Source organism: Prionailurus bengalensis, chromosome B3, assembly GCF_016509475.1.
Source record: "Prionailurus bengalensis isolate Pbe53 chromosome B3, Fcat_Pben_1.1_paternal_pri, whole genome shotgun sequence".
NCBI classification, from domain to species: Eukaryota; Metazoa; Chordata; class Mammalia; order Carnivora; family Felidae; genus Prionailurus; species Prionailurus bengalensis.
Genome location: NC_057355.1, coordinates 122,955,462 through 122,975,509, shown reverse-complemented (window position 1 = coordinate 122,975,509; position 20,048 = coordinate 122,955,462). Strand labels below are relative to the sequence as shown.

At 38.9% G+C, this 20,048-nt stretch overlaps 1 protein-coding gene across 1 annotated transcript in view; it reads left to right on the top strand.

Moving 5' to 3' along the window:
* SPTLC2 (serine palmitoyltransferase long chain base subunit 2) overlaps positions 1–20,048 on the top strand; it is a 103,820-nt gene that overhangs the window by 35,050 nt on the left and 48,722 nt on the right. Inside the window, exons 3-9 of the mRNA XM_043556731.1 lie at positions 1,705–1,859; positions 3,310–3,458; positions 5,150–5,274; positions 10,416–10,509; positions 12,088–12,193; positions 13,396–13,615; positions 16,315–16,441. Of these exons, the coding sequence (XP_043412666.1) occupies positions 1,705–1,859; positions 3,310–3,458; positions 5,150–5,274; positions 10,416–10,509; positions 12,088–12,193; positions 13,396–13,615; positions 16,315–16,441 (976 nt within the window). The remainder of the gene's footprint in view (positions 1–1,704; positions 1,860–3,309; positions 3,459–5,149; positions 5,275–10,415; positions 10,510–12,087; positions 12,194–13,395; positions 13,616–16,314; positions 16,442–20,048) is intronic.

Here is a 20,048-nt window from a genome sequence, read left to right as displayed (position 1 = left end):
AGAAGTTCAACAGTTTGCTAACTGTAGTATAGTTTTCTTTTTATTTGGATTACCCCTTATCTTCAGGAGTCCAGTTGCTCTAATGTGGTCTGATCATGTGGTCATATCACATCAGTCATATCATTATGCATTCATTTTAGCTCCACCCAGACTATTTTTTTATAGACTTAATTTTTAGTGCATCTTATTTCAGGGAAGAAGGGAGGGCTTTAAGTCCCTCATCATGGGAATTCATCACGAGAATCTTTTTTTCAAACTCCCATCCAAGGAAAGAAACCTGAGATAGGTGTCTTTCTATATAAGCAAACTTTTAGTCTTTCTTGCTTATCATTTTTCTTTGGATTTGTTTCACTTTGATTTTAATTTTTTTTTTTTCAACATTTATTTATTTTTGGGACAGAGAGAGACAGAGCATGAACGGGGGAGGGGCAGAGAGAGAGGGAGACACAGAATCGGAAACATGCTCCAGGCTCTGAGCCATCAGCCCAGAGCCCGACGCGGGGCTCGAACTCACCGGCCGCGAGATCGTGACCTGGCTGAAGTCGGACGCTTAACCGACTGCGCCACCCAGGCGCCCCTCACTTTGATTTTAAAAATATGCAGAGGATGGAATTTTAATTTCAGAATTATTATTTTTTGTTTAAAACTGAAATTACAGTGTTTTTTTTTTTTTTTAAGTTTAATTTATTTTGAGAGACAGAGAGAGAGCATGAGTAGGGGAGGGGCAGAGAGAGAGAATCCCAAACAGGCTTCACGCTGTCAGCACAGAGCCAGACAAGGGGTTCAAATCCGTGAACAATGAGATCATGACCTGAGCCAAAACCAAGAGTTTTGAATGCTTAACCAACCAAGCCTCCCAGGTGCCCTTAAAATTACAGTGTTTTTATTAAAAAAAAAATTTTTTTTTTATGTTTTTATTTACATTTGAGAGAAAGAGAGAGACAGAGACAGAATCAGAAGCAGGCTCCAGGCTCTGAGCTGTCAGCACAGAGCCCGACGTGGGGCTTGAACTGAACCGTGAGATCATGACCTGAGCTGAACTCGACTGAGCCGCCCAGGTGCCCCAAGACCTACTTTATTAAGTTAAGTTCTTTGACTCTACATTCATGCAGTCAGATGATTATTTACAACGATTTCATATAGGTTAGCCATCAAAGCCAAGTGGTTTTTACCTGATTAAGAGTTGTTTTACCTTGAGGCACCTGGGTGGCTTAGTGGTTTAGCATGGGACTCTTGGTTTCAGCTCAGGTCATGATCTCACGGTTTCGTGAGTTCGAGCCCGTGTGGGGCTCTGTGCTGGCAGTGCGGAGCTTGCTTGGGATTGTCTCTTTCTTCCTGTTTCTCTCTGCCCTTCCCCACTCTCTCTGTCTCTCTCAAATAAAAAAACTAAAAAAAAAAAGAGTTGTTCCCCCCCCCTCCCTTTTTTTAAAGTAATCTCCACACTCAACATGGGACTCAAATTACAACACTGAAGTCGACAGTCTCATGCTCTACTAAGCCAACCAGGTGCCCCAGAGTTGTTTTAAAGTTTTAAAGTTGTTTTTAACATAGAGAATTGATGCCTTTGTGATTGTTTTTCTTATCAGCAAATTCAATATAATTTACCTCTCATTCTTAAGTGCTCTTACAACATGAAAAGGGAAGTTGTAAAAATTTTCTAAAGCAATTTAGTTAAATTCATGGTATTTCACCATTTGTTGGCAGGACTTTGTGTCATTGTATCAGGATTTCGAAAACTTCTATACAAGAAACCTCTACATGAGGATTAGAGACAACTGGAATCGACCGATCTGTAGTGTGCCTGGAGCCAGGGTGGACATCATGGAGAGGCAGTCTCATGATTATAACTGGTCCTTCAAGTGAGTCTCAGTTGGGAAATTATCTCTTGACAGCAACAAAAAGGAATTTCTTCACTTCAGAATTTATTCTATTGCAAATTGAGTATTCTGTTAAAACAAGAGTCGAAGCTGAGAGTACAGCACAACATAATTAGTTTCCTTGCATATAGTTCATCGTTATCCAGATTTTTAAAATATATTTTTCTGTTACATTTGATACTGTGTTAGATTATAACTGAAGACAAAGCTTGACTAATTAAAAAGAAAAACAAGAAGCCAAAGAAAAACTGTCCTGTTGTGCCACTTACCAGAATCAAGTGTCTGAATATACTTCTAGATATTTTGATTTCTCGAATGATTCCAGGATATATGCAATGCTTTTACTTAAATAGGCTGAATAGTTTAGAAAACTTTTCATATTCATAAAACTTTATTGTTTAGATCTCACAAGTATTGCATGGTTGCATTGTTACTATTAAAAAAAGAAAAAGACAGATAATACAGATAAATGAAACATTCCCCCATGACAACTAACCACTATCCCTTCTGCAAATCCACTTCCCCACAAATCTTCACTCCCCAGAGGTGACCACTGTTACCAGTTTGTTGTGTATGATTCCTCCAGATGTTTTCTGTGGGGTATGTATGTGGTGAATCCACTGGGGTTACGTACAGGTAATTTTTGATTTATAAAAATGGGACCATACTATAGAAATCATTTTATATCTTGCTTTTTTCTTGCTAACATGTTGGTAATATCCTGCTTGTCTGTATCCACAGCCAGCTTAATATTAGCAGTGGCTACTTAGCATCGTATAGTATAGATGTATATAGTGTATGGCAGGTTGGGCTGCACCATCCTTTGTTAAAAACCCCAAAATTTCAGAGTTCAAACAGCAGCAGTTTCTTGTCCACACTTCCCGTCCACCTTAGGTTGGTGGAGCCTCTGAACCATGTTATTCTCACTGGTGGGCCCAGGCTGATCGAGCTTCCATCATATGGAATGTCACTGGTCTGTGTGCCTGGAGAAGGGGCATGGTAGATAAATTGTGCAGTGACTCTGAAAGGATCTTTATGCAGCTATCCTTTCGTATCTGTGTGGAAATTGCTGAGTCAAAGAGTATGTACGTCTTTTAATGGAGAAGTCCTGCCAAACTGCCCTCCAAAAAAAAAAAAAAAATTACTGACTGATATTCTTATCTACAGTATGTGAGACTGTCCTGGCCAACACTGGCTATGGTCAGTTTTTAAATCTTTATCATTATCTATACGTGAAAATTACTATTTTGTTTTAACTTTCATTTGCTTAATTTTAGTTTCTTAGTGAGTTTGAGCTTCCTTTCTACTAGGCCATATTCTCCCTACTTTCTGTATATGGTGCTTCCTTTTATATCATCAGTGTGTTTATTATTACGTGTACATATTTGATTTGCTCATGAGTTTCATGAACTTTTATGGTATTGAAATACAGGTACACAGGGAATATAATTAAAGGTGTTATAAACATGGGTTCCTACAACTATCTTGGATTTGCACGGAATACTGGATCATGTCAAGAAGCAGCTGCCAAAGTCCTAGAGGAGTATGGAGTTGGAGTGTGCAGCACTCGGCAGGAAATTGGTAAGTGCAGGTTCTGTTTGGCCAGCTAATGTTCTTAATTGTGCTACTCAGGAGGGAATAATGCTGATACAGAGCTAGAATAGTAAACAGCCAAATGCATACTTTGCCATATAGTTTCTGAAATAATGGATGATTTTAATGTGTTCAACACATGTTGAGACATATTTATCTTTTCCATTATATTATAATACAAAATATCTCTAGAAAAGTTCCATAAGTATTTGACTCATTTACAGCTTTAATGTTCACTTTGTTGGCTTTTACAAATGGTAGTGGTTAAGAGTGCTGTTTCCTAGGCCTGACCCTGTGGGCATATGAGGGTTATTTAATTTGTTTCCATGCTGGTAAGTGGGGGTGAAAATAATTACTACCTTATAGGGCTATTGAAGAATTAATTCATATAAAGCATTTGTGACTTGGTAAATATTCAGTAAATGTTAACTTTTTGTTATTGTACCTTTACAAAATATAAAGGTGAATAGATTTATATGAATAAATTTCATTTTTGTTCATAGGACGATTTCAAATTCTTCTGTTTTGTTCCAGAGAACTGATAACTATAAAGGTTAAAAGGCAACTTCTGGATATTTATTACTATGAATCACCTTCAAACTTAGTAGATTAAAACAGTAATTCATCATTATTTCTCATAGGTCTAAAGATTGGCAAGTTTAGCTGGGTCATTTGTGCTCAGGTCCTTAATGACATAGTTTAGGAAGCATGGTGCAATGACGATATATGGTAATCAGAACTTACATCTTTATGGCACTTTGTAGTTTATAAATTTCTTGAGCCTTTTCTCTCTTTTGATCCTCACAACAATGTCATGAGGTAGATAGAGCAAATATTATTATTGGTATTTAGCAGATATGAAACTGAAGCCCAGGGAGGTTAAATGACTTGCTTAAAGCTTTGAGAACTTGTAGCATCTCAGTTCAGCAGTCTTTTTTTCATCATCTTTTCTGCATTGATCAGTCTTGTTCGGTCCTTACAGATTTGATTATTGACATAAAATCACAATACAAAGTGAGGGAGGATGTTTTTTAACTTGTCTTTTGCTACATAACAAATCATTCTAAAACCTAGCAACTTAAAACAGACACATTTATTTGCTTATAATTCTGCCATTTGGAGAAGCCTTGATATTTATCTTAGCTCCATGTGGTGTTGGGTGGGGCATTATGGCTGAGGATAGAGTATCCAGGGTGGTTTCACTTACATGTCTGGTACCTCAGTTGGGTAGTGGGATCAGTCAAGGGCTGGCTGAGCCCTGCATTCCTCTTCCATAGTCTCTTATCCTCCAGAGGCCCTCCTGCTCCCCGTGGCTTTTCTTTACAACAAGCTAGTTAGACTGTTTTGTGTGACAGCTGACTTCAAAAGTATAAAAGCAGATGTTGCCAGGCCTGTCAAGGCCTAGACTTAGAACTATCATGTGTCAGCAGGAATGGGAGAAATTGTTGGCAATCCTCTTTACAGAAATTCCATCACAGGTGCTGAATCTGAAGGTATTCAGATCTGAAGTGGTATCGACCACGATGTCTTTCGTTAGCCATTTCTCTTCATACTACTCTTCCATAGAGCTTAGTCTGAAAAGGTTGTAACGTGAAGACTGTGATTTCTTTTTATAAAGTAATGAGTAACTCTTAAATTCAGGATTTGGCAGTGTTAACTTCACTAAGTTCTTCACACAGGAAACCTGGACAAGCATGAAGAACTAGAGAAGCTTGTGGCAAGTTTCTTGGGAGTAGAAGCTGCTATGGCATATGGCATGGGATTTGCAACAAATTCAATGAACATTCCTGCTCTTGTTGGCAAAGTAAGACTTGTCATTTATGAAAACTCTCTTGTATGTTGTAAAGCATTCAGAACAAGCCAAAGGCTGTTGTAAACTTCATACCAAACCTGGTCTGCTGAAAGATATTTCTATCACAAATTTTTGAATAACAATATCACATGGAGACTTGGTGGAAGCTTTCTTGCTAGAACTCATGATTCTTTACTCTTCCATTAGAGGACTCTTGCCTTTGTCATTCATGTGGTTTTGAAAGGGATTCTGATAAAAACCTCATAAAATGCTAAAATTTTGAAAGAAAAAATGTTTAATTTGGAAGGTTGTTTAACAGGTGGTTTTTCCTAAGTAGAAAAATTTGAAAATACATAGGTACCCTAATACTTGTTCTTATAATGCGTGTTGCTCAGAGATAATATAGGCAAATTATAGGTATATATGTAAAGTGAAGGTAATACTATAGATTAAAAGTAAGAATATAAGTTAATAATAGTGAAGGTTTGAAGCACCTGGGTGGCTCAATCAGTTAAGTGGCTAACTCTTGATTTCGGCTCAGGTCATGATCTCACAGTTCATGAGATCAAGCCTGCATCGGGCTCTGCACTGACAGTGTTGAGCCTCCTTGGGATTCTCTTTCTCCCTCTCTGCCCTCCTGTGCTTGCACTCTCTCTCTGTCTCTCAAGATAAGTAAATAAACTTAAAAAAAGTAATAATGAAGGTTAAAAGTAGTAGTACTAATAAAAATAATAATTTAAGAACTGTGTATTTTTTGCTCCCTTGTGGGTAGAGTTTGTAAGGGGCAGTTAAGGAGAGAAGAGATAAGAGACTTTGTAAATCACATTTTAGCAGACTGACACTCTCTGCTTGAAAGGGCCTTCAAGGAATTTTATTTATTTTTTAAATTTTATTTTAAGTAGGCTCCACACTCAATGTGGGGCTTGAACTCAAAACCCTGAGATCAAGAATTGTATGCTCCACTGACTGAGCCAGCCAGGTGCCCCAGGTTTTTTAATATTGATATTTAAGAATTGTATATTGAAAAATTGGTAGATTACTGAGTTGGAAGACTTGGGTTTTTGTTTGGTTGCTTATATATTCAAATTTATTTATTTTTTTATATACAAATTTAGCTCTATGTGAGCATGTCACAGCCTTCCTTTTTTTTTTTTTTTTTCCTTTTAAGTTTTATTTATTTAAGATATCTCTACACCCAAACCTGGGGCTCAAACCCATGACCTCCCAAGGTCCAAGAATTGGCCTGCTCTTCTTCTTTTTTTTTTTTTTAATGTTTATTTATTTTTTGAGAGAGACAGTGTGAGTGGGGGAGAGGCAGAGAGAGGGAGGGAGACACTAGAATTGCCTGCTCTTCTGACTGAGCCAGCCAGGCACCCCGTCACAGACTTTCTGAGCCTCAGATTTTGCCTTGTAAAATGAGGTACTTAGACTAGGTTAACTGTAAAGTCCTTTTCAGTTATATAATGTATGGTTTCTTTTTTTTTCTTTTTAATTTTTTTTTTTAACGTTTATTTATTTTTGAGACAGGGAGAGACAGAGCATGAACGGGGGAGGGTCAGAGAGAGAGAGGGAGACACAGAATCTGAAACAGGCTCCAGGCTCTGAGCTGTCAGCACAGAGCCCGACACGGGGCTCGAACCCACGGACCGCAAGATCATGACCTGAGCCGAAGTCGGACACTTAACTGACTGAGCCACCCAGGTGCCCCTATAATGTATGGTTTCAAGGAACACATGGAACAAATAGAGAACAAATACCAAGGGAGGAGGTTTAAATCCAATTATATTGATATTATATGATATTATATTAAATATAAATGGCTTATACATTCCAATTAGAAAAGAGAGGTTGGGGGCATCTGGGTGGCTCAGTCATTTAAGCATCTGACTTTGGCTCAGGTCGTGATCTCACTATTCATGAGATCAAGCCCCACGTTGGGCTGTGCACTGACGGTGCAGAGCCGGCTTGGGTTTCTCTCTCTCTCTTTCTCTCTGCCCCTTCCCCCCACACACGTGCTCTCTCTCTCAAAATAAATAAACTTAAAAAAATTATTTTTTCAAAAAGAAAAAAGAGCTTGTCAGATTAGATAAAATTAAGTAGGTTTCTACCAAAAACCTGCTTTAAAGACACAGGTTAAAAGTAAAAGGATGAAAGGAGATACAGCAAGCAAACAATAATTGAAAAGAAAGTTAGAGTGACTATATTAATATAAACAAAGATTTCAGAGCAAAGAATATTTCTCGGGTAAAGTGGAACATTGTATAATGATACAGGAGTTAATTCATTAAAAAGATAACAATTTAAAATATATCGGTACCTAAATAGAGCTTCAAAGTACATGAAGCAAAAATTGATGAAAGGAGAAATAGACAAATATATAATTGTTACTAGAGATCTCCATATCCTTCTCTGAATAATTGATAGAACTAGGCAGAAAATCAGCAAGGTTAGAGAACACTTGAAAAACATTACCAACCAACTTGACCTAATTGACATTTATGAAACATTTTACCCAATAACAGCAAACATTTACCAAGATAGGCCATTTTCAGGGCCATTAAACAAGTCTTAACAAAATTTTAAAAATTTAAATTATTCAAAGTATGTTCTCTGATTCTAATGCAATTAAATTAGAAATCAGTAACATAAGGGGCACCTGGGTGGCATCCGTAAGTGTCAGACTTTGGCTCAGGTCATGATATCACGGTTTATGAGTTTGAGCCCCACATTGGGCTCCGTGTTGACAGCTCAGAGCCTGGAGTCTGCTTCTGTGTCTCCCTCTGCCCCTCCCCAACTCGTACGTGCCTGCTCTCTCTCTCAAAAACAAATAAAATTAAAAAAAAAAAAAAAAAAAAGGAAGAAATCAGTAACACAGAGATACTTGGAAAATGCTCAAATATTTGAAAAAACATACTTCCAGATAACTCATTAGTCAAAGCAGAAAGGAAACATAGAAAATAACTTGAATGAAATGGAAGTGAAGCGTATTATAATTTGTGAGACAAAGCTAAAGCAATTCTCAGGGACTATATAGTGTTAAGTGCTTGTATTAATAAAAGAAAAGTTTTGGGGTGCCTGGGTAGCTCATTTGGTTAAGCGTCTGACTCTTGATTTCAGCTCAGGTTGTGATCTCATGGTTCATGAGATGGAGCCCTGTGTTCCATGCTGACAGCTTGAGCCTGCTTGGGATTTTTCTCTCTCCTTCTCTCTCAGTCCCTATCACCCCTCCCTTCAAAATGAAAAAATAAACATTAAAAAAAAAGAAAAACATTTTTTTTGAAGGAGAGAGAGACAGAGTATGAGGAGGGGAGAGGCAGAGAGAGAGGGAGACACAGAGTCTGAAGCAGGCTCTGAGCTGTCAGCACAGAACCTGATGCGGGGCTTGAACTCTTGGACCGTGAGATCATGACCTGAGCCGAAGTCGGACGCTTAACTGACTGAGCCACCCAGGCACCCCAAAAAAGAAAAATTTTTATGGAAACCAATTTGACAATAAATTTTATATAAAAAAAAAAACACATTTTGAATCAGCCATCTAAATAAGGACTTTGAAAAAGAAGAGCAAATTAAAGAGTCCCAAAGAGTCCAAACAGAGGAAAGATAAAATAAAGGTAAATTCAGAAATCAATGATTTAGAAAAGAGACAATGGGGAAAATGTGTGAAACCAAAGATGGTTCTTTGAGAAAATGAATAAAATTGATAACTCTCTAGCCAGACTGGTGAGGATAAAAAGAAGACACAAATTGCCAGTGGCAGGAATGACAGAGGGCACATCCCTACACATCCTATAGACATTAAAAGGATAATAAGGACATTTTAAGAACTTTATGCCAGTAAATTCAAAAACTTAGATACAGTGGACACATTCTTTGAAAGACCTAAATGTATGGTTCTTTGACTTCGTCACGTTGATTATAATACATTCCTGTCCTGCATTTTAGCAGTATAAATCTTGAGATTCTTACTTGGAATTTCTCAGAATTTTTCACAGTAAAGAGTTAAATAATCTTGTTCGATTCTTCCCTGTATGTTCAGAAACTCTAATAATCATGTAGAATTAGAGATCTTATATACAGACACGGAAGGTCTTACCTTAAAGATTTATCTTTCAAATCAAGTATTTTAGTTGAAATGTTATTAAGTATCATTTAATCTATTAAAGGCAGGAACCAATACAGTTTTAATATTTCTTTGAGTCTGATACTAAATTCTATGTGAGGTTGTTGATTATTCAGCTTCAAGGAAGGGGGAAACAGTATACTGTAGAATAAGAGCATGTGTTCTGGTAGCAGAAGCTTTGTAATGAATCACTTAGCATGCTTGTGACCTTGGGCAAGGTTTGTTAACTTCTCTGAAAGGGAATTTCCTCATATGTAAAGTGGGGATAATAATAGTACCTGCCTCAGAGATTTTTTTAATGAGGATTAAAAGTAATAATGCCTTTAAAAGCCTTAACATAATGCCAGGAACCTATTAAGTACTTAGCTGTTAACTGCTGACATTTAATTTTATTTTATTTTTGAACTAAGGATAGTTCATGGTAGATTGATACACAGAAATGGTGAATAAGAATGTCTGAAAAGGAGGTAAGGGGCTCCTGGCTGGCTCAGTCATGGATCATGCAACTCTTGATCTCGGAGCTGTAAGTTCGAGCCCCACGTTGGGTGCAGAGATTACTTAAAAATAAACTCTTAAAAAAAATACATAAAAAGGTAAATAACAAATCATATTGCAGATTTTGTCAGGAAAAAAAATGAGCTGGAAAGAGAAGAAAATAAAATTGTATGGAGGGAAAGGAGGAGGATCCTTTTAAGGTACAGTGGAATGCAAGAGTGGCAAATAAAGGATTTGAAGACTTGGAGAAGAGAAATTCAGAGTTTGGATGTAAATAAAAGCTTGTTGTTGTATACCTGAATATTTAAGTCAGTCACAGGACTGAAGAAATTAAAAGGCTGGAATTCTGCATCTACTTCTAAGTTAATTTTGCAAAACAAAAATATGTATACTTTTCTTCTTCTTGAAATTGATAGTTTTGCTGTTGTACAAGCTTTCCTTAATAAGATAGCATTATTCATGATTTTAGCGTTTTATAATTTGTGTAACTACATCTTTCCTCCCAGCTTCTTACCTTCCTGTGCTTGTGGTTTTGCAGGGTTGCCTGATTTTGAGTGACGAACTGAACCATGCATCTCTGGTTCTAGGAGCCAGACTCTCGGGAGCAACCATTCGAATCTTCAAACACAACAGTGAGTTTGATGTGGAATCCACTTCAGACTTTAGTGTTTAATATTTTTTGGGTTAGTGGCAGTGGTACCATTAGTTACATTAATAATAGAAAATCTAAATGAAGCATGTTGCAACATTTAAAATGTCCTTCTGGTCCAGTCTTTTAAAAGTTATTCTTGGGGCACCTGGGTGGCTCAGTTGGTTAAGCGACTGCCTCTTGGGTTTGGCTCAGGTCACGATCAATAGTTTGTGAGTTCGAGCCCCTAATCAGGCTCTGTGCTGACAGAGTGGAGTCTACCTGGGACTCTCTCTCTCTCTTTCTCTGTCTCTGTCTCTCTCTTTCTTTCTCTCAAAAAAATAAATAAACTTTAAAAAGTTATTCTCTTCCTCATTAGAATAGAAATAGAGGCTAAAGGAAGCCTTTTGGTACAAAATACAAGATTCTCCTTTTATTTGGCTTTCAACTTTTTCTAAATAAATTTTTTCAATGTGTATTTATTTCTGAGAGAGAGAGAGACAGAGTGAAAGCAGGGGAGGAGCAGAGAGAGGGAGACACAGAATCCGAAGCAGGCTCCAGGCTTTGAGCTGTCAGCACAGAACCCAATGTGGGGCTTGAATCCATGAACAGTGAGATCATGACCTGAGCTGAAGTCGGCCATTTAACCAACTGAGCCACCCAGGTGCCCCGAGAGAGGCAGGGGAGGGCTTGTGGTGGGGGAGAGAATCTTAAGTGGGTTCCACACACAGCGTGGAGACTGATGCCTGACATGGGGCTTGAACCCCTGACCCTGGGATCATGACCTGAGCACAAACCAAGAGTCGGATGCTCAGCTGACCGAGGCACCCCAGAGCATTTATCATTAACAGGAAAATTATGATCCTCATTAATGGTAGTACCAGCCAAGCTGTTTCTGGGCCTGTTAACCATCCTTAAGGACCAACAGAGCCATGAGAGCTAGATAATGTACAGACAGCTGATCAAGTCAAACAAAAGGGTAACTAATTGCCAAGCTTTCTTAACACATAGTCTCATGGATGCCACTGGCGTATTTTTAGCACACTACTAAGTTAAAGCTGTTTAATAAGCAGTTATTGAGTGTATCCTGGGTGAAAGGAAATGGAGCATGCGCATGAATTTTCCCTCCTATTTGCTTTTTAAGAGGTGCATGTATTTTTAATAGTTTATTTGCACTTTCTTGCTCAGTCTTTTATGTGTGTATTTCTGAATGACTCACTAGGATTAAAGATACAGTTGATTCTACGAATACAAAAAAAAAAAAAAGCTAACTGAATGGTCAGGTATTTAACATGAAACATGAGCCATTTCACAAGCATGCTAACCAACTCTGAATCACCTATGCCACAGTTATTTGGTGGAGTTTTTGTGGTTTTGAACATTTATTACATTTCAGATTGTCATTCAAGCTAGCAGTAGCTCACCCATTTTGCCTTTTTCTGCTCAGTTCTGATTCCATAAGTTAATGTCCTTTGCTATTTGAGACACCCTTCCTGAATAAGAAATGTGTATTTGCATTTCTGAAATAAAGTTCAGAAAGAGGAAGGTACTTTGTGCTGAAATTCTTTTTTGTGTGATGTAGATATGCAAAGCCTAGAGAAGCTGCTGAAAGATGCCATTGTTTATGGTCAGCCTCGGACTCGAAGGCCCTGGAAGAAAATTCTAATCCTTGTGGAGGGAATATATAGGTAATCCTACTTTCCTATTCTTATCTTTTCTGATTTGGCTCCATGAAGTTACAGAATTTTTAAGCAGAAGGGAATGGTAATCTAGACCCCTCTGGAAACTACGGGAACAATGTTTATGATTTGTTAAAATACCTGGAAGCAGGGGCGCCTGGGTGGCTCAGTCGGTTAAGCGGCCGACTTCGGCTCAGGTCATGATCTCGCGCTCTGTGAGTTCCAGCCCTGCGTCGGGCTCTGTGCTGACAGCTCAGAGCCTGGAGCCTGCTTCAGATTCCGTGTCTCCCTCTCTCTCTGGCCCTCCCCCGTTCATGCTCTGTCTCTCTCTGTCTCAAAAATAAATAAACGTTAAAAAAAACAAACAAACCTGGAAGCAGAGTTTGCACTAGAACAGAAGTCTTTTTCTCTGGCTTTTCTTTATTCTTTCTGTTGTGCTTCATAGTCTCCAGATCACCCCTCTGTTGGGGTCCTTTCTTTTTCTGCTGTTTATAGAGGGAATTTATACAGAGGGCCAAGAATTGGAATATATTTTCTAATATGTCAAAAAAAATCATACATCATTTCATTTGAAGAAAGATTGTAATTCTGGTTTATTTGCAGTCCTCACACTTAATTCTTTTATTTCATTTTATTCTGTTATTTTAATTACACATGCAACATAATACAAAATCTAATGTTGCCTGTAATTACAAGCATTGGAAGAATCTGGTGACCTTTATCCCTCTGTGGTAAATTAAGATCAGTTCTGTTCTGATGCTTGTTTTAAAAGATCCACTCTCCTTTCCCCTAGACATCTGCCTGGCCATGGCATCACCTAACTTTGCTAGTTTAAAATCACAGGCAGATGGGGCGCCTGGGTGGTGCAGTCAGTTAAGCGTCGGACTTCAGCCAGGTCACGATCTCGTGGTCCGTGAGTTCGAGCCCCGCGTCAGGCTCTGGGCTGATGGCTCAGAGCCTGGAGCCTGTTTCCGATTCTTGTCTCCCTCTCTCTCTGCCCCTCCCCCGTTCATGTTCTGTCTCTCTCTGTCCCAAAAATAAATAAAAAACGTTGAAAAAAATTAAAAAATAAAATAAAATCACAGGCAGAGTTGTCAAACTATTTTTAAAAAGCAATAAACTGAAAAAATTAATAATAACAGTAAGTTGACAGACCAGCCCCTAATTTTGAGTTAAGAAGTCTCTGTATGTATTTTCTCCTGTCTTGCCAGCATGGAGGGATCTATTGTTCGCCTTCCTGAAGTGATTGCTCTTAAGAAGAAATACAAGGCATACTTGTATCTAGATGAAGCTCACAGCATTGGGGCTCTGGGCCCTACAGGTCGAGGGGTGGTAGATTACTTTGGCCTGGATCCTGAGGATGTGGACGTTATGATGGGAACATTCACAAAGAGTTTTGGTGCTTCTGGAGGATACATTGGAGGCAAGAAGGTAAATGGGCCATGTGAATTGAGCAATTGAGGATAAAGGGACTGGTGATTAGACTTGGTAACTCACTTGTGACAGATAAGAATCTGGAACCCTGATGTGGAGACCCTGAATTTGTTTGTGGCTTAGGCTCACAGTGCCTTTGGGCTTCACAGTTTAGCTTAGGGAGTGACTGATAAACTGAAGGCGGGTTCTGTTCATTGTTTGTTGTTTTCTTATTTGAGCTTCGCTCTAAACTACACACTGGTCTGAGATACAGAACACCCTCTTGTATGAGAGAACACACAGTGGTGCTGCCTGTTTGCCACAGTCTTCTACTGGGTTTGAATTGTGCCCACAGTTTCAAAAGTAGAGTTTATAATGAGAGCCAGTGGGAATAGAAGACCAGTTACCCTCCCCTTGACCTCGAATGCATCTTGGGTGAGCATAGAGACAGGAAGAAAAAGATTATTTTGCCTGTTCTGGTATACTACAAGGCATTGTATTTTTCAATTGAAAAATTATGTAATGAACTCTGAGGCTTTTGAGAATCAATGCGGTGTGATGGAAATGGCTGAATCATGAGACAGAGGCCTAGGTTTGAATATTTCCCTAACTTTGTGAGACCTTGGGCAAAGCATTTAACCTTCCCATTTCCTTATCACTAAAAACAGAGATAAATATGCCTAGTTTATAAGATTGTATAGTAAGGGTTGAAAAAATAATGTATGTCCATGTTACAACATGGATGAATTTGAAAGTTCACGTTAGTCAGTTTACATGAACTTAAAGAAGTCAGTCACAAAGGTCACATTGTATTATTGCTTTTATATGATATATCCAGAGCAGGCCGATTCAGAGACAGAATGTAAGTTCGTGGTTGCCAAGGGCTGAGGGGATGGGAGAAGCGGCAAGTGATTGCTGATGGGTATGAGGTTTCTTTCTGAGGTAATAAAATGTCCTAAAATTAGATAGTAGGGCCTGGCTCGCTCAGTTGGTACAGTATGTGATTCTTGATCTCAGGGTCATGAGTTCAAGCCCCATGCTGGGCATAGAGCCTACTTTAAAAAAATAAATAAAACAAGATTAGATAGTGATGAAAGTCGCACAGCTCTATGAGTATACTGAAAGCCACTGAATTGTATACTTTAGAAAAGTTAATTCCATCTCGGTAAAACTGTTATTTAAAAAAACTCTCCATGGTATTAGAAAAAAACACATCATTTGTTAGTATTTGTATGAGGTATGTGGTAGGAGCTCATACATATCTCTAATTCCTTTTTAAACCTTGACATTGGGAGGCTTAAAGCATGGACTTTCTCTTAATAATTGATTGCCTTTTAGAGAAAACTCATTATTAGTGGTTTTAGTCAAGGCTGATAGAGTTTTACCTCAAATTTTTGTTAATGGAACCAGGCTCACTTTGGAGAGTTTGATTGCTAAGATTTATTGCCAAACCAAAGGACTTGAAATCATACTCTGGGAGATCATTTAGGTATGGTATATCTTTGCTTTTGTGGGTTTTGAATGGTTTTTAGTGTTTTTGAAGTGATACACTATTTTTGTAGTCTATTCTGTGTGTCCTTTTTGGGTTCTGATACATGAGCTACTTTGCACATTTTATTTAAAGATTTAGTGAAGTTAAAAGGAGAGAATAGGGACGTAGACCTGATTGTTTTGGACTCCTTGTAACTGGCATACAAAGTTTTTCTTCACTCAGTGAGATGGCTTTCCTGTTCTCATGAAAGACCCAGTGAATTTCTATTCTGCCATATTTATATTATTTTATAAATCTGTGTATCTGGAGGATATTTAGATTTTTTAATGTTTGGGGGGGGGGCAGAGAGACAAGGGGACAGAGAGGATCTGAAGCAGGCTCTGCTCTGACAGCAGAGAGCCTGGTGGGGTGGTTGAACTGAGGAACCATGAGATTATGGTTATGAGATATGGTTATGAGGAACCATGAGATTATGACCTGAGGTGAAGTTGGACACTTAACCAACTGAGCCACCCAGGCGCCCCTAGAGGATATTTAATACCTTTAAAATTGATGCTAGAGAACGGTCTTACTCTTACTCAGAAGTGTAAGGATGGGCTTAGCAGACATAGGGTAGCATGTAGATGATATTTTTTGTAATACTTAAAAGTAAATTATTGTGGGGTGCCCAGGTGGCTCATTTGGTTAAGTGTCTGACTCTTGGTTTCGGCTCAAGTCGTGATCTCGTGGTTTGTGAGATTGAGCCCCAAGTCGCTGACAGTGTGGAGCCTGCTTGGAATTCTCTCTCTCTCCCTGTCTCTCTGCCCCTCCCCTGCGTGTGTTCTCAAAATAAATAAATAAACTTAAAAAAAAAAAGGAAATTATTGTATCTAAAAAGCAATCCATACGCCTTGTTTATTAACACAGCATTGCAGATATGTTTATAACATTAAGTGATATGTTCTCCAAATTTAGAGGGCTTCTTTAAAACTAGTTTCTCTTTCTTTCATGTTGTGGCACATTTAACAAACAAAACAAAGCCTGAGGCTGTTGCCATGTGTCAGATGCAGTTGTTGCTGGTGGTGTCCTTTGACCATCGATGCTGGTTGATCTTGCATCTCAGATTAGTGTCCCCATCCCCATGCTCTTGAAGGGAGGAAGAGTGCTTTCACCTGGAAGGAAGGCAGTGACATCGCCCGAGGATTCAAGCTTTACCTCTAATGACTTGCTTCTGTGAACTCCGCAGGAGCTGATAGACTATCTGCGAACACATTCCCATAGTGCAGTGTATGCCACGTCGCTGTCACCGCCTGTTGTGGAGCAGATTGTCACCTCTATGAAGTGCATCATGGGGCAGGATGGCACTACCCTCGGTAAGTCTGTTTTCTTGGAAAATTTCCTATGTTCAGTAAATGCTTAGCAACCAAACATGCTCTTTTCTTGAACTTTTTTCCTCAAATGAGGAGTCAGGTCTACTAATGGGCAGAACTGGCAGGTGTGTGAGGCCTTGGTTGCTATGGGCATTTTTCAGTGTGTTTGGTACACATATGCCATGACAACTAGCCTGGCTTGCTTCCAGTTGAATTTTCTTGTCTACAGATGGTGACACTTTAATCTTACGATCTTACCTATCTTCATAAGTCTTAGGTAATGAGCCCCAGAGTCTTTCTCAAATTGTACAGTTTTATATGAAGATGTAACTCACTGTGTGTAGTGAGAATCTGTTCCCAATGTATTTAAAGTCTGCTGTTTGCATATATTAGTGTCCTTGATTCAGTGCCTTTTAAAAGAGTTTCTAATTTAAGAGCGGATAATAAAAGTCATCCTGGATTTGTTTATTCTGTCTTTGGTGGGATTTGTAGTCCAAGCTAGATGCCCTGACATAAACATACTAAAATGAACAATAAATAAAATGTGGTACTCACTTTCTATTTGGCTTTTATTCTGCATCACTAGAGGGCAGTATTGACTGCAGAAAATGTAGAACAATTGGGATTTTTGTTTTGTTTTTTTCACTTCTGAACTATTTCCATTGTGTGTATGAGACATACGTTAGTTTTGGTTATTGCTTTTTTAAGTGCGTCTAAAATGAGTCTTATTCTTGTAAAAGATTCTTCATTATCAGCCTTGAGCTGTCTTCATTTATATAATATTTTGTGGTAAGATTTATTTGGTTTGCACTGAAAAACAGGAAGGAAGGAGTATGTCTGATTTTGATTAATGTAAGCCTGTTTTCTTAAATCAGAATTTTACCTTAATATTTTTTCTCATCTGTGATATATCCTTATTATCTCTAGTAAGAGATTTTTGGAAATGGATTTTGAAAGTGTTGATCATTTTCAGTTTCATGAATTCATTCCTTGGGGAAGGAAATACTTCATTCATATTGTGAACACAGTATGGAGCCTTGTGAGTAACCCCCTGTTAACAGTGTCTATGTTATCTCCTGTCCTTCCTTTATGGTATTAATTACAAGTAGCGTGTTCTGATCTGAGATATACATATATAGCTAGCGGTGATCTACCTCCTTCACGTAGGTGCCATCAACCTTACTGATCCAGTATATGGACTGAGGTGACTGCAGTGAAAGGCCAACAGCTATCAAAGTTAATTTTGGATAATTTTTTTTGCCCTGTCCTAGAGCATGGATCTGTGTGATGTGTGACCTCTGGATAGATGACTTATCCATACCAAATAATGAAATCTAGGCTCTGCTGGCAGTGAGAAAATGAAATATGGTAATTAGTTATAGATAGACGTTGGGTTAGCACTCATTTTCCAGTTTATTTCTCGCCTCTCTAACCACCCCCTATGCGTAGTGGTGTGAAATAAGAGCCGTCTTATTATGCTCACAGATTCTGCAGGTCAGGAATTCGGTCAGGGCACAGCAGGATGGCTTGTCTTTGCTCCGTAATATCCAAGGCTTGAGCTTGGAAGACCCAAACGGCTGGGGAAGACTCAGATGGCTGGGGGCTGGGATCATCTGGAGGCTTCTTCCCTCCCATGTCACTTGGGCCCAAGTGTCTTGAATTCTGGGCTCAGCTGAGGCTGTTGACCAGAGCACCTTCACATTCCCTCCCCGCGAGGCTGGGCTCCTTATTGCACGGTGACTGGGAATCCAGAGGGATGCTTCAGAGCAGACATTTCCAAAGGATGTGCTGTAACCCCATGACCTTTTCTGATTTGTTGTTAACAAGCAGGTCACTAAGGCCAGTCCAGATTGCAGGGCGGGGAAATCAGACACCGTCTCAAATGGGAAGTGGGTCCAAGAGTGTGTGGCCATTTTTACAACTTGCCACTACCAGCTTTTATACATTTTAAAAATTACTCTCTAAAACTTTTAATTAGTAGTGACAAACTTCTTTTGGTTACATTATTTCTCTGCCAAAATAGAGGATAATAAAAATGAAACCAAAAGTAGAGATAAATTCTGTATCTCTTAAATCCAGCTACCCAGTCTTAATTAAATATGACCTGATTTCTTTTAGATTTGACTGTGTAAGGTAATGTTTATTTTTATGGTATCACTGAATGCATCTTTTCATTGTCCTTGCAGAAGGAAAAAAGTGTGACTCAAGCAGCAGCCCTTTGACTATGCCTTAAAGTGATTTTTAAAAAGAGGTATCTGCAAGTAATTGCCTGAGTGTGATTTTATAATAGAAGTGGCCTGCCCTGAGTGAAACTTAATCTCTTATGTTCGAGACATTGAATTTCATTCATTCCACAAACACTGAGTATCTCACTACGTGTTAGGCTCTGTGAATCACAATCCACAGGAAATGGGCTTACAAGCAGATCATTTGAGTGGAGTATATACTTGGGCAGTATTGGAGATGCAGAGGACAGTGGCTTGTTGTGTTAGTCTTGGAGAGTACTATAACAGAAAAATTGAAGTTTTACTATTTTACCAAATATTTGAGAGCTTGCTGTGTGCTAGGTGCTGTTTCTAGGCACTCGTGATTCATCAAGAATGAAACACCCCCAAATTTTTGCCTAATGGGGTTTCTAGTGAGGGAAACAGATTATGGAGTATGCTAGAAAATGGTGAGTACTCCGGAGAATAAGTAGAGAAGTTTTGAGGGACCCAGTTTGCAATTTTAAATAAAGCTGTCATTGAGAAGGCAAGATTTTAGCAAGAATTTGAGAGAAGTGAGGATTTGGCCCTGAAAAATCCAGGGATAAAAGGGCCTAGAGATGGAGGCAACTCTGTGGTCAGGAAGACCAAGGAGTCCACTATGGCCTGAGCATAATAGTACGGGTAGAGGGGTTGCAGGTGAGGTGTGGAGGATGGCAGTTCTGATAGGAGGCACACTTGTCTTGTTAAGGGTATTAGGGTGACACAAAAAAAAAACAGACACACTGGTTCTCTTGCCCTAGTATCAAATTCAGATTCTTGTCTAGTATTGAGTTCAGATTCTTATGAATCTGTGGCCTCACTAATGTTGGCAGGCTTCTGGCATGCTTCAGGTAGGTTAAAAATGTTATTGGTCCTTCAGGGGCACCTGGGTGGCTCAACTGGCTAAGTGTTTGACTTTGGCTCAGGTCATGATCTCATGGTTCATGGGTTCGAGCCCTGCATCGGGCTGTGTGCTGACAGCTTCGAGCCTGGAGCCTGCTTCGGATTCTGTCTCTCCCTCTCTCTCTGCCCCTCCCCTGCTTGTGCTCTGTCTCTATTCCTCTCTCTCTCTCAAGAATAAATAAGCATTAAAAAAAATGTTATTGGTCCTTCAGATTTGATGAAAAGGTACAGAAAATAATGTACCCATGATCTAATATTTTAATGATGTTAATATCTCACCCCATTTATCCACTTTTTAAAAAGAAAAAGATAGCTAAAACTCCCTGTAATGTCCCTTCTTGTTTCTGTTTCTCTCACCCATTCCCTAGAGATAACCACTATTCTGAAATTATCTTTCTGTACTTTTATGCTTTTACTAGGACCATATCCATGTAATGTAAGTATCCCCCACGTTTGAAGGC